Source organism: Astatotilapia calliptera, chromosome 10 (assembly GCF_900246225.1).
Source record: "Astatotilapia calliptera chromosome 10, fAstCal1.2, whole genome shotgun sequence".
Taxonomy (NCBI): Eukaryota; Metazoa; Chordata; class Actinopteri; order Cichliformes; family Cichlidae; genus Astatotilapia; species Astatotilapia calliptera.
This window is the reverse complement of record NC_039311.1, coordinates 7,449,002-7,463,427: the sequence shown is the minus strand read 5'-3', so window position 1 is coordinate 7,463,427 and position 14,426 is coordinate 7,449,002. Positions and strand designations below refer to the sequence as shown.

Genomic DNA, 14,426 nt, shown 5'->3' with positions numbered 1-14,426 from the left:
TCAATCTTGGTATGACTTGAATATCTATAACACGATCACCTTTATATCTTGATGCATGCTCATAAGATTGGGGAAACCTGTAGTCAGCTGAGACTGGGGAAGTCACTTGGATGAGTGACGTTTTCTCCCACTGAAATGGTATATCTAGATGAACAAAATAAACTTTTTGGGATCACCTTTATAGATACTGATGTTACACAGCCTGTAACCCTGTTACCCTGTACACGTGTATGGAGAACATTAGCTGTATATAGGAATATAACAATATATAATGAGGAAATATTGCACTGTGTCACACTCTACATTCTTATTTGACTGCAGTTTATGTAGAAGGAGGACCCTGGCGCCCTTTTAACCCGTTTTTGTGTACCATGTTCTTATCAAAGAGTCTTCAATCAGTCTTTTTAGATAATGAAACAAAGCATCTCTATTAGATAGGGAAATTAGATCAATTAGGCCCTTGTTATAGCTGCTTTTGTGTTCTACTGGTAGTTTGCACTTTCTCCTACCTGACAATCAAGCTCTACTTTTGGGATGAAAGCTCCATAACAACGATGCACTCTACTCTGCCTAATAAAAAAAAGATCACCTTCTTTTCACATTTGCAGTCTGACTAGCCCAAGTGTAGGGCAACGGGCTGCACTGTCAGTTTCTCCAGGCTGCCAGGGTCGTTACATCACTCTGCGAGGACACGCCTTTTTGGGTGGTGACACAATCGAGGAAAAGCGCTCGGAGGGGGAGGGGTGTCCCGTCGGCAGGCACACAGACAGCAGGCAGCAGCTGCAGCGACAGGATCTGGCGCTGTTACTCTGCACTGAAAACTTTCACATTACGATTTTAGCTCCGAAAAACACACACACGCAGGTTTAGAAACACTCCACACACTCACACGCACGACCTCTTTCTAAAATGGTAGACCGCGAGCAACTGGTGCAGAAAGCCAGGCTGGCCGAGCAGGCAGAGAGGTATGATGATATGGCAGCTTGCATGAAATCGGTAAGTAGGCTTCCTCTGTAATGACCTTTCTTTTCTCTTTGTCATTTTCTGTCATAAGTAACCTCAACAAGCTCTCTCTCTCTCTGTGTGTGTGTGTGTGTGTGTGTGTGTGTGTGTGTGTGTGTGTGTGTGTGTGTGTGTGTGAGAGAGAGATAAATGTTTCAAGGCTGTACAGACCTAACGGTGGGGCAGGGGACTGTGCCTGTGTGTCACAGCACATTTGGGCTTAAGTGGACAAGCCGAGGACAATTGGTGTATGAAACTTATGATAAAAGATCGCATTTGTGAGGAATGCACGTCTGTGAGTATGATAGGGACAGGCTGTAAAAAGATTTGGGCTACATCATTTTGAAGAGGCCCTGTGTTCACCGTTCACACAGCAGATATATCAGTGAAATTGATCACATACATCGAAGCTCAGTGAAAATCGGTGATTTACAGTAAATCGGGGGAGGGGGTATCGGATGGGTGCTGTAGTGGATTGTGGTCGTTTGAAATGCGGACTGTCTGATCTTGGGGCGGTGCCTTTTGCCAGGCTCCTTCGTAACCGGCCGGGCTGCCCGGGTGTAACAAGAACCGAGAGAGAAATGAGTCGCAGAATGGCGATAAGAAGCCACTGAGTCATCATCTGTCTGAATCAATCATGGGTTCACAGTCAAAGGGATCCTGATCGACAGATACGCATATCGTCTGGGAGCAGAGAACGAGCTGGGTTGGTACCAATGATGATGAGAGTGACATCGCAGGCTGCTCGTGTTCCGGTTTAAACCAAATAAAGAGCCCTCGACTTAATGTGAAATACCCTACCCCCTCCTTCTCGGGCACCGTCTCTTCTGCACATTTGGCGCAGTGAGAAAGGGGCAATGTTGGCTGAAGGTTGCTCGCAAATCGATTTGCGCAGAAGGGGCGCACAGAAGTGTATCCACCTTTCAGACGTGGGTGTCGGTGCACGGACGACTTTCCAGAATCATCCATTCGGTAGATGCCATATTGCAGCAAATGCACACTCGCGTGAGCGTGATGGAAGCGCCAGTGTTCAGTCGATGCTTCTGTAGCAACCGCATCCCTGCGTCCTCGACCTCTTACAGCAGGTTCCCCACACAGAGGCGTGCCGCAGCATCTGCCAGGATGCAGCACAGGTCCAACCGTAGTGCACCATTTCACTGGCAGTGCATCTCACAGCATCAGGGCAGTCTGAGCCATCTCACAGAGAAATAGAAGTCAGTGAATGCTGGGTTGACCTGAGCTACTTTATTTAAAATAACGGACATGGAGATTATGGCTAGTGTCTTTTTTTGCTCTTAAGATAAGAGATAAAGAGTTTTCTCGTGTCATATTTCTACATGATCATTTCTACATGATCATCTGTTATGGCTGTTTTCAGTTAACAGAGCTGCTTTCTATTCATGGTCGTCATCTCCAAGACTCAACTAGTAAGCTGTCAGAGTATTTTAAAGGCCGTACTGCATGCTGCTTTCCAGGACCGGCTTGTAGTGGCAGTGCCAGAGAGGGGGGCTCCACCCCTTCCCATTTGTGCCGAGTCAGAGAGTGAGAGAACAAGCTGCCCCTCACCCAGCCTGTCTCTCTGCACCACTGGGCAGTGGGGTGTGTCTGCTGCCTCGCCCATCGTTTGAGGGGAATCCCTTGCGACTGCAGGCATGGCAACCGCCCCGGTGGCAACGGAACCAAATAACCAGAAGGACGGAGCGTCCCCAGGAGGATTTGTCAGGCTTTAAGCTAAGGAGCTGGGCCCTACCAGAATGAATGATATGGTTTCTGGGCTGCTGTTGGGAGTTTTCACCACTGTCTTCAAATTTGATTACAGAACAGCATGTCCCAGCTTCAGTTCTACTTTCTACAGCATGAATAAGTTATTACTTCAATAGATCTAGCTGTTGATTTTTAAGAAATTAACCATATCCAGAGAAGCTTATTTCATTAATTAGTCCAACTAAAACATCTCCACAAAAAGTAACTATGAGGTCTCCCTAATTTGACAAAAATATGATAATCACAGATAATACAATAAATCTGTGTTAGCAATTTGACATATTTTAGGATCTCAGAAATCCTACCAAAAATGATGGAGCTAGATGTTGTCTCTGGAACTATTTTCTTAAATTTTTTAACATAAGTGCTATCCTGATCCAGAACTACCACACTATTTGGAAGCGGCCTGTCAGGTTCACATAGCCGAGACAAGAAAAAAATCTTTAAAACAAGACAAATTACAGTTCTTGAGTCATGTTGAAGTACTCATCGATAACCATATGCTACAAACACATGACACAGTACCCGGTGTTACTCTGCCTGTGTTTTGTAATAGTGACAAAACCCCTGTTCCACTGAAGTAAAGAAGTTTGTCACTGTGCCACACAGTGACTCACACAAAGAACAATATGCAGAACTGATAAAACTATTAAATCATAACACCGATAACATTGCACGATCTGATATCGTCGTGTTGGTGTTGTTCCCAGATCATCATCCTAAATGTTGCTCCAGGATCAACATTGCAAGTGACCAATCAGAATGTTGTGACGTCATACTTTTGCGACTTCGGGAAAAACTGGCGTGAAACAAAAAACTGTGCTTAAGCTGCGAAAAACCGCCTCTGTCTGCCGATCAACGGACCCTAACCCTAACCAACCCTTTAATAAACGGTAAGCAGAATTGATATTGTCCTTGCAACTTTGGAATTTCATAAATGAACGAATGGATTGGCGCGCAAAAGAATAACGTCACAACAATGTGATTGGTCACTTGCAATGTTGAACCTGGAATAACATTTTCATGATGATCTGGGAACAACACCAACACGATGATATCAGATCATCCAATAAGAATAAGACATTTAGCCAGTGGTGGCTAATCAGAAATATTAGTTATTAATTATTAATTTTTAATTGATTAATAGATTACTTAATAGAGATTACACAACTAATGCTACATTTGAGATAATTTTCTTAACCTGTTTTCATACACGGGAAATATTCATCTCTTTGATCACTTAAGCTTAATTCACACATCCACTCAAGTCTGTATGTTTTTTGCGGAGCGAGAATTCTGTAATTAGTCAGTCCAATACAGCCTCAATCAACAGACATGGCAAAATTTCTAAGTTGACCACTGTCAGTTCGGAGCATACCACATCAGCATGATGGAGGTAATTTTATGGCATGGGCACAAAGCCAGTCGCTGGTGTTGATCGATGATGGTGATAGGGGCAGAGATTGTTTTTCAGTGGTAGAGCATCTCAGGGGAGGGAAATCTGTAGTTTCTGTCTTAAAGCATTCACTGACTACAAAAGATTATTAAAGTATTAAAAATGAACCATTTTAAGTCATCTGCACAATTAATTTGAAAACCTGCAAAAATGGAGGAACCGTGTATAAAAATGGCCGTAGTTCATGTTAATGGAAGCAACTGTACTCATAAGACATGCACATCTATTAATGTGGCTGCACGAAGCCTGAGCCCTGTGTTGCTTTCTAAGTGATCAGTAAATGTTAATTGGTTTGATTGTCATCATAACTTTTAAATAGGAAAGCGTCCGCGGCGATCAGATGGACATGAAAGAGATTCAGACTCCTTGAGGTTAATGAAAACAGGGGCCATGTCTGAAAGGGGCGTCAATCGCTCTCTCTCCCTTGCTCTGTTTCTTCTGCTTTCTGTTTTTTTAATTTAGAGAGCCAGCTTCTGTCATGTTCAGTAAATGTGGGCGGTGACAATCCCGTTTGGCCCAAAAGTTTTGTAGTCATGGTTGCTCAAGTTTATGGACATATTTGGCTTTTTTTTTTCTTCATTTTATTTGCAGATTTGCAATGTTGATCTGAAAGACCTTACCATCTTTTGTTTGAGTTACATAGCAACAGCGGCTAAGAGGCCGGTTTACTGTGTATGAACATATATATATGTTTATGAGAAGGCAGGCAGCCAGAGCTGCTGCACTTTAACACACGCATTTAACTAAGTCACCATAGGTAGTTGTACATTGTGTTGACTTGACCCCATTAGTTTGAATAAGCCTCCTCCCTCCACCCCCCCCCCCCCCCCCCCCCAACATAACACACCCTGTTGGAGAGCTTATTTCTTTGTCTTAGGAAGTGCATGGCACAGAGAGCCAAGGCTTCCATCACACTTAATAAACTGAGCCCATTATTCCCCATTCAGTGCATTAGCAAAAGTATTGTGCTGCAGCTGCTCCATACACTGCACCTCAGTTTAATATGTAATGGCTATAAAAGCTTTTGCTGTTCGATAAACAAATCATGGTTAATAACAGCAGGTGCAAGACAGAGCTCTTCAAATAGGTTAGGCTGCAAAGCTGTCAAGACTTGTGGTTTATTTTATTTTTTTTCCCCCCAGAAACAATCGCTTGCTAAATTACAGATGTTTTCTATTCAGCATTTTCTGTACCTGCAGCAGTTGTAAGTAATCCTGAGGAACCAAAGATCGTGTGGGGGCAAAAATACATTCTGTTTTGCAGGTGGTGATCACTTTAGGATGAGTGCAGAAATACAGCGTAATACACAGTATGTAAAACTGACAGGCTGTTATTACGGAACTACCAATATACTGTAAATGAAAGGAGCCTGGTCCATACAGGCAGTGACGGTTCCTCCTCCTCTATTTCTTCAGAGATAATAGAGAGAACAAAATATATGAAAAAGACTAATTGGTTAACGTGACTATTACCGCATTTCAGTATCATTTATAACTTTACAATAACAATAGCAATGACTTTCAATTTAATTTCAATTATATACCACCAAATCGCAACAACATTCACCTCAAGGCACTTAAAAATTGTAAGGTAAAGACTATACAAAATAGAGAGAAAATCCTAACAATTAGGCAACCCCCTATGATCACTTGGCAACTGTGGGAAGGAAAAACTCCCTTTTAACAGGAAGAAACCTCCAGCCGAGAGGGACAGACATCTGCCATGACAGGTTGGGGTGAGGTGAGGCAGAGACCAGAGTCATGTATAATAGAGTAGCTATTTAATTCTAAAATTATGTAGCATTTTTTAAAATTATTTAACTGCCTTTTCTGACTGTGTTTCCTTTTTCCCCATTTTCTGTTAAGTGACCGTTATGTTGTTGCAGCAGCTCTGATTGACTGTTAAAGAAATGGAAAGAACAAATTTGGACCAAGGGGCTTGTCAGGGAAACTGATGGAGAGCGCTGCTTTTCTGGTATACCTTTAGGCCTCGATCTGTGGCTCGATCACAGCTGTCAAAAATTATATTCCAAAAGTCTGATCTACTTACAGAGGTCAAAAGTATATATAAGTTTTTTCCCCCTAGTTTTGCCTCTTAATTACAGTCAGTATTTGCAGTAACATAATTATCATTATTATGTACTTGGGTACTTATTACAAAGAGTCTGACTTGTCAAAACAGTGGTAACAAACCATGATATTACAACTTCCATCTTCACAAAAGGTGTTTTCCCTTAAATACACAGAGGTATCTGTCCTCCTGGGCATTTTAAAAGGCCAGTCCCTTCGAGACAAAACGTGAATTATGTTCTGGATGCTGCCTTCTAGTTAGGGCTGCCACAATTAGTCAACTAGTCACGATTACGTCGACGATTTCGACTGATTTAATAGTCGACGCGTCGTTTGAAGCTTTGTAAGATCACAAAAGACGCAGGAATAAGTAGTAGGATTTAAGAGTGTAATAACGGACTGAAACAGAAGATGGCAGCACTGCATGTACAAGGATGCCAGCTGCCATTAAACCCAGAAGAAGAAGTAGCTTTGTCCCAGAATTCATAGCGCAGCCCAGCTCAGTTTTCAACAATGGCGGCAGCTAGTTAGTTTTAATATTACTCTTATTATTCTTTCTGGGTCACAAAATAAAAGTTTAACATATTTTCAGGCGAGACTGTAACTGTGTAAACCAGTTTATCAAGACACCACATATTTTCAAAAGTGCGCCGACATTTTCGGAGACGTCTGTTACCCACTAGCTCGATAGCTAGCCGGGGGAAAGGCTCACTAGAGGCCATGAGAACACCGGACTCCCGGCAAATCATTTTCAAACCCACCGCCGTCTTTCGCTACTCAGGTTAAACATATATAAGTCACTTAGATAACTTAAAAATGTTATCGTTTGGCTTTTTTTTAGTATTTTATTTGTTCTTGAGTAAATCGGTCTGGCTGAGATTAAAGTTATAGTTTTTACACAGCTGAATAAACGTCAAGCAGACAGCTGATTATCAGAAGTGTGAGATGCTCGAGAATATACTCCGGTGTCCCGTTATATTTTAGATAGCAAGGAGTTTCTTAAACTTCACTGAAACAGTCTGCAAATTTCATTAAAATTTAATAAACCATCAACTTGTCTTTATTTTTAGTTAGCACATACCTTAAACACTTAAAGCTGTAAGCTAATGATAGTTATATAAGAGCAGACGCATGCTGGTGCAATAAGCCGTACGTTTTATGTCCAATGGATGCATGATCTGATTAGTCTACTAATTGCAAAAATAATCGGTGACTAGTCGACTATCAAAATAATCGTTTGTGGCAGCCCTACTTCTAGTGACACTTTAAATTCTTCTCCAAAGCCCTTAGTGGTAGCTTTTAATCACTGCTTAATTTTTACGTTGAATCTAAGTAGAGAGGTAACATGGCACCACTGGTGTATGGTGTATGCCACTACTTCCATCCATCCTGGGTTTATAAGCCCACAAAATGTTTGTAACTCACCATTTCCTGTTTATCATCATTTTGTAGTTTTTGCTTCAGGTCTTTGGCATAGAAAGTGTCATGTTCTTATTCTTTGTCTTTCGAGGGTAAGAACGTACTCCGAAACCTCAGTCCAATCATGAACGTACCCACAGTCATCTTGGGACACTCAGGGATGGCCTGAAATGATTTTTGACTCACTGTTGAGTCACAAAGGCACTATGAAAAACGCCCACTGGACCCACCTACATACACTATAATCAGGCTTATTTTACAGCATCTCAGAGCTGTTCTCACATTAGCACCAGTGTGTGCAGTTCAACAGCTTCTTATTATCTTGATGTCGACTTTTCCCCACAGACGTGTGACAAATGGAGAGCAGGGACATAAAATGCTAGAGCATCGTAAGGCCTCTCGCTGACACGCCTACCCCAGACCTGTAGTATAATTTTTTTTTTTCTTCTAAGACCCATTATTGCTCCAAGAGCATTCCAGAGTTGTAAAATTGCCTCCTTTTGGTCCGATAAGTCTCTATACACATTAACCAGTTACACAAACCAGACTTCTAGGATCACATTTCATCACCCGGTGCTTAAAGAGACATGCCACCACCAGGGCAGCACTGTGTGTTTTCCTTCAAAGTTCCTGTTCACCTGAAGGTGTTTATAGTCATCATGCCGGCGTGTTTTTGCTGTTATACTGTAGAATGAATCTTGTATGGCGACAGAGTCAGTGTCAGTCAGCAACACAGTTACCAGGCCTATATTTATAAAACTGACCAGGAAAGAGTTCTGCCTGTGTGTGTTTGTGTGTTCTGAATTCATGGAATCTAGATGTGTAACCTGTCTAGGTTACAAATGATGATCATCATCATAGTGATGGCAAATGTCATATTTTTAGAAGAATTATTGAAGTTGTGTCTTTACTGCTTCAACAACCTGATGCGGGTTATTTGTTGGGGGCCTGAATGGCCCTGAAAGGGATGAAGACTTTAGAAAGATGACAGGCCAGCCCTTTTTGCACCAATAATGCTGTCAAAGAGGAATATTATTCTCTAGTAATTCCACACCATGATCATGCATCTTTTGTAGCTCGAATGTCACCTTTGAACATCTGAGACAACTGGCAGTTTGATCCCGTAGATACATTTTATTATTATATTTATTTAATAGGCAATTACGCTGTAATAATGGGCACGTGTATGTGTGTTAGTACCCAATTAAGCCAATGTTTTCCTTCACTTTTGGTTATGCTGTGTGTTGCCCGTTCTGTGACTATAACAAAGCCCCAAATTACATTAATTAGTGTTTGGCATCCCTCAATCCTAGTCCCTAGCCTACATATTTCTTATTCCCATCTTTCTTATTCCTTTTGCATGATCGATTCTTTTTGTGTGATATAGCTGGATACAAACATTAGCCATACTTATGGAAAAAAAATAGCATATGCAAGTAACATAGTAACAAAGAGCTACTTGACTTGTGGCTAAATTGGCTAACCCTATTCATTCTGCCAATGACGTCAGGTGGTCCATGGCGCCTTTGTGTTTGCCTGCTTGAAAGAGGGTCAGAAGGGGGGGGGGTTGTCACATCAGGTAGGGGGAGTAAATGAGCAAAGGAAAACACAGAAGTAAGGCATGGGGTAACAGGGAGAATGGGAATCTATGGGATTGCAAGCTATTAAAATGGAAATGGAAGGTTCGAGCTTCAAGTTCGAACCCAGATTCTACTTGGGCCCAACACCCTCACGGCCCCACAGCTCTCTCTGTGATATTAACAGCCACACGGAGAGCTGTCAAAGAGGAAGTTATCGATTGTTCTGCCTGGCCTTTGTTTGCATTAACACGCAGTTGTTTGGGACTTTGACTGCCTTGTGTAAGGACCAGTCACGAGAGCAGGCGCGATTGATGAGCTTTATGGGTAGACAGAGCTCCATTGTCATCCCCACACCCCAGCTTCCGTCAGGGCTTTCTGATCACTGTGCAGCCTCCTGAAACAAAGGCAGCCATGTTTGTACAGATGGATTGAGTAGGCCTTATTTTTCTGACTTCTCTGCTGCTCCAGCAGTGACCCACTCTTGCTGGTTGCATTCACTGTTGGTCAGATACTTGTATATGCTAATTGTAAATTAATGGGATGAGGAAGAGTGTTGAGGGTGTGTTAAGGAAGGACTGATGGGCAGAAGGCTGGGCAAGCTTTCTCCTGTTCTTCTAAGTGGGATCATTATGTACTCTGTCCTTTTATTGTTTCCCTGTCTTCATTCTTTCACAGTACAGAGGTCTCATTTATGACAATTGTAATGTTTGTCCTGTGTAGAAACACTCCTTAGTGAACAAGATTACACCTGTAAAGCTCTGCTAGTGGAACGATTGCATACTGATGTTTAGCTTTGCCATAAAAACGTAAAGCTTGATGCTATGATGGCACAATAAAACAGGATGAGAGTAGGGCTGGGCCATATTATACCGTTCACGGTAATACCGGTATAATGTTAGGCAACGATAGGAAAATGAAATATCGCGATAGAATGGGAGTAAAACGCGCATGCGCAGTGCCTTTGTTTTCATACGCACATGGCCGATTGTTGAGTGAAACAGATGAACCAGAATTGGTTTGTAAAAATGGTGCAACTTCCGTGATGTGGAACTGGTTTGGTGTTTGTCCGTCAGATACACAACAAAGCACATTTTTTGCAGAACATGCAAGCGGCCGTTGTTATTGTCGTATTTGTCGGACTAAGATGCTCTTAAATCTGGGAGTAATCTGGGTCCTAAACTCCGTATGCTTCAGGTCAAACAACACTGCAGCATCACTTAGAGTTAAAAACTGTCTAAATTCTTTCATCTTTAATAAAACGATCAGCATTGCTGCTTTACCAGGTGTAACTATAAAGTTTAACTTCCAGGCATCCATGAAAACAAAAGTTATTACATTTAACGGAGTTAGAAGTTAACAGGAAGCTAGCGGAAGTTAGCTCGCTAGTTTCGCTAGTTACCTAAGCATGATATAGCACGTTCTGACTGAGAGATTTCTGAAAAAAATCAAACGTACAGCTCTGCTATCACTTCCAACATAAATGAAGACAGGAAACTAAACAGCAGTGACGTTTGTAGGGTTACTGAAGTTGGGCTAGCTGGTATATAATGATGTGCTACATGATCGCTAGCGACGCAGCTATGTTAGCATAACATAAACAGTGAAGCTGGAGGACGAACACTAACACTTTTCCACTTATAAAAGTTAACGTGAAGGTTCTTCATGGTTAGAGACAAATGCAATCGCATGGCAGGATGCTGTAAACGGACCGAACTTCAGTCAGGAGAACAACTGAGATAATCCATCCACAATACGAGGTTAGTCATTAATATACTGCAACAACATGGGAATAGAGCAGCTGCAGAGAATTCAACATTAATGAATCAATGGTACAGAAGTGGAGGAAGCAAGAAGAATGAGTTGAATAAAGTTTGATTTATCTGACTGCTTTGTTTCGCTTAATGTGCCTTATAATCCTGTGCACCTTATGGTCCGAAAAATACGTACTGCACACTGCAGTTTAATGTTGCAAAGCACCTCTTTTTAACTTCAGTGGATATTATACATGGTTGTGCTCAGGATATGTCAGCCCATTTCTACTGGAAATGCCTTTTGGTTAAACTTTCAGCAAGGAATTTGCATTTGCACTGTTACATTTTTATAAAGCTTTAATGTACATAAAAACCAGCTTCTTAAGTGAAAATAAATGGAAGGTTGTCTTTTTGCGCTAGTAATGTTGTGGAGTTGTATTTTGTCTCGCATCAATTATATCGTCGGTTATATCGTTATTGCAAATTTTCAAATATATATCGTGATAAATATTTTTGGCCATATCGCCCTGCTCTAGATGAGAGATTATTAAAATCGCATGAAATGCCAATAGAACGCAAAGTTATTGTTATTCTGAGCAAGGCTGAGTTACATCACTTCAATTCAGACTTTTTTTTATATATTTATCCGCCCTGTTGACTGAAATTGATATTTAAAGTGCTCTGCACATTGTTTTGTTTGTTTGTTTGTAACCGTTTCATCTGATCTAATGGGAGAAAGGAAGGCTTATGGGGCTGTGTCCAGAATCCTTTGGTCAGCATTAATGTGTTCGGTAAACCAGTCGCCGTCCTCTGACCCTTCATGAAACAATTATTTAATGTTTTGTTTTAACCGTTTTTACTCGTCCCTAACATGCTGTAGCTTTCACTACATCATCAACCATGGCAGCATCCTCACCATGAGCAGCTCATGGCCAGTTTCTCTAACAGAGATATAATTTATAAACGAAAAACAAAGGCGCTCATAAATGAAGCAGATTTTGTGGTCACCATGGAAACTGGAGATTGGATCACAGATTGCTCCTTCACCCTCCCTTTTAAAATTCAACCCAGAGTTATGGCTACTTCATGGATTAACAAGGTAGAAAATTTACAGCAAAATTGGGAGTAAACGTAAAGGCGGAAACAGTTCACCGAGGCTTGGAGGTTCTGTTGTGCATATGACAGAGGTGTTATAGTGACTGATGAACCACAAAGGTCAAAGGGTTAAGCTTTCCACTCTTTCAGTGCTGCTGAGCAAGACCCCATTGTGTGTACTCTGACAAACACACTTACGCAATCTCTGAAGAACACATTTTACTATGCAGTTGACACATGCTAATTTCTTAACACTGTGGCAACAGTGTGTCACCTTACATTCACACACCGACCAAATCAGGGTGTAGACGAGATATTTTCTGTTCTTGTGTGCCTTCTACAGACAATCCTAATCCCCAGAGGATGAATCCCATAAAATTACTTTGACAGCTGGGAAGTTTGTCTTTTATTATGAGGCTGACCACTTGTATTTTTAATGAAATATTGGAAATTATTCACAACAAATGAAGAAATGCCTATGTTTGCATGGGTTGCCTTAAAAGTTGGTACAGAAAAGACACTAGTAGTCCAAAGAAATTTCTCTACAAGTATGAATGTTAAAATGCACAAAATCTGTCTGAGGTTTCCCTATTTGTATGCATGTAAGTCCTATCAGTTGTATGGTAACCGGTGTGGTGTTCAGTACAGGCATTGTGAAGGCCTGCTCACTGTGATTGGTCACTGCTTTGTCACGCTCACGAAACTGTACTGTGCTGAAAAAGAAAGTAACAACAGGCTTTATATTTAAGAAAGGTCTGTAAAGATGCCTCAGCTGCACAGTCTCTGTGGGATATAAAGGATTAAATCCTCGAGCCAGACACAGGCCTGTCAAAACCAAACAAAACCAGCTTTCAGAGCTGCTGATAGCCAATGAGCAGTTACCTCACAGGGTGATGTCACATGCTGGAGGCGTGGTTTCATTTGCTAATGCAGCGGCTGTAGTATTGGGATGTAGTTGGTGGGCATCTTGTGACTGTTTTAGTTTAACAAGTGAACAAATAATCAAGTTTTTACTGTTAAAATTATATCAGCTGTTGAGTCATCTTCATATACTTGAAAAAAATCCATCAACTCATTTTCCTTCTTGCTTTTCCAGGTCACAGAGCTGAATGAAGCACTATCCAACGAGGAGCGGAACCTCCTCTCTGTGGCCTATAAGAATGTGGTTGGGGCAAGGCGTTCATCCTGGCGCGTCATCTCCAGCATTGAGCAGAAGACATCAGCTGACGGCAATGAGAAGAAGATTGAGATGGTGCGGGCCTACCGGGAAAAGATAGAAAAGGAGCTGGAGTCCGTCTGCCAGGATGTGCTCAACCTCCTCGACAACTACCTGATCAAGAACTGCAACGAGACGCAGCACGAGAGCAAAGTGTTCTACCTGAAGATGAAGGGCGACTACTACCGCTACTTGGCCGAGGTTGCAACGGGGGAGAAGAGAGCCTCGGTGGTGGAGTCCTCTGAGAAGTCCTACAGCGAGGCCCACGAGATCAGCAAGGAGCACATGCAGCCAACCCACCCCATCCGCCTGGGCCTGGCTCTTAACTACTCTGTCTTCTACTATGAGATCCAGAACGCGCCAGAGCAGGCGTGCCACCTGGCCAAGACAGCTTTCGATGACGCCATTGCCGAGCTGGATACCCTCAACGAGGACTCCTACAAAGACTCCACTCTCATCATGCAGCTGCTACGAGACAACTTGACGCTCTGGACGAGCGACCAGCAGGACGACGAGGGAGGAGAGGGCAACAACTAAGGAGTCTAGAACCCCATTCTGCCAAAACAACACAAACACACGCGCTCACAAATGATGACAAAAATAATAATAATAGTTAAAATGTTCTTAGAAATGTAAAACAAAACAAAAAAAACAAAAAAACAAAGGAGGGTGGGTTGGGGGGGCGGTGAAACCTCGGCGGCCTATTGAAGCCGATGGTTGCTGACGCGGCTGCAGTTCTTTATTTTTCCACAGATTTAAAGTGAAAAAAAAAGGTAGGCAGATGAAGGAATTTTAGTTTCAGAAATAACCTACAGTTAAAGAAAAAAAAAAACAATAGAAGAAAGAACCCCCCTCCTTGATAGCCTCTGCAGCATTTGCCAAACACTTGTAGATGCAAGAGGTATGCCATTGATCACAGTGTGACCATTGGGTATTGATACCTTCACACTGGCAGAGACTGGTCTCATTGTGCAAATGAAGCTGAGCTGTCTTGCTATATTCGACGAGGGAGGAGCATATAGAAAATTCAGTTTCGATGCTTGAGCAGCGGGAAAAATGGAGTAACCTTGAATG

The 14,426-nt window shown here is 42.1% G+C and overlaps 1 protein-coding gene across 1 annotated transcript; it reads left to right on the top strand.

The window, feature by feature from the left end:
- The first annotated feature begins 707 nt into the window (after positions 1-707).
- ywhag1 (3-monooxygenase/tryptophan 5-monooxygenase activation protein, gamma polypeptide 1) lies at positions 708-13,962 on the top strand. Its single transcript, XM_026182184.1, has 2 exons — positions 708-996; positions 13,233-13,962. Exons 1-2 carry the CDS (start codon positions 910-912, stop codon positions 13,887-13,889), a joined length of 744 nt encoding a protein of 247 aa, XP_026037969.1. The 5' UTR covers positions 708-909; the 3' UTR covers positions 13,890-13,962.
- Positions 13,963-14,426: the final 464 nt, after the last annotated feature.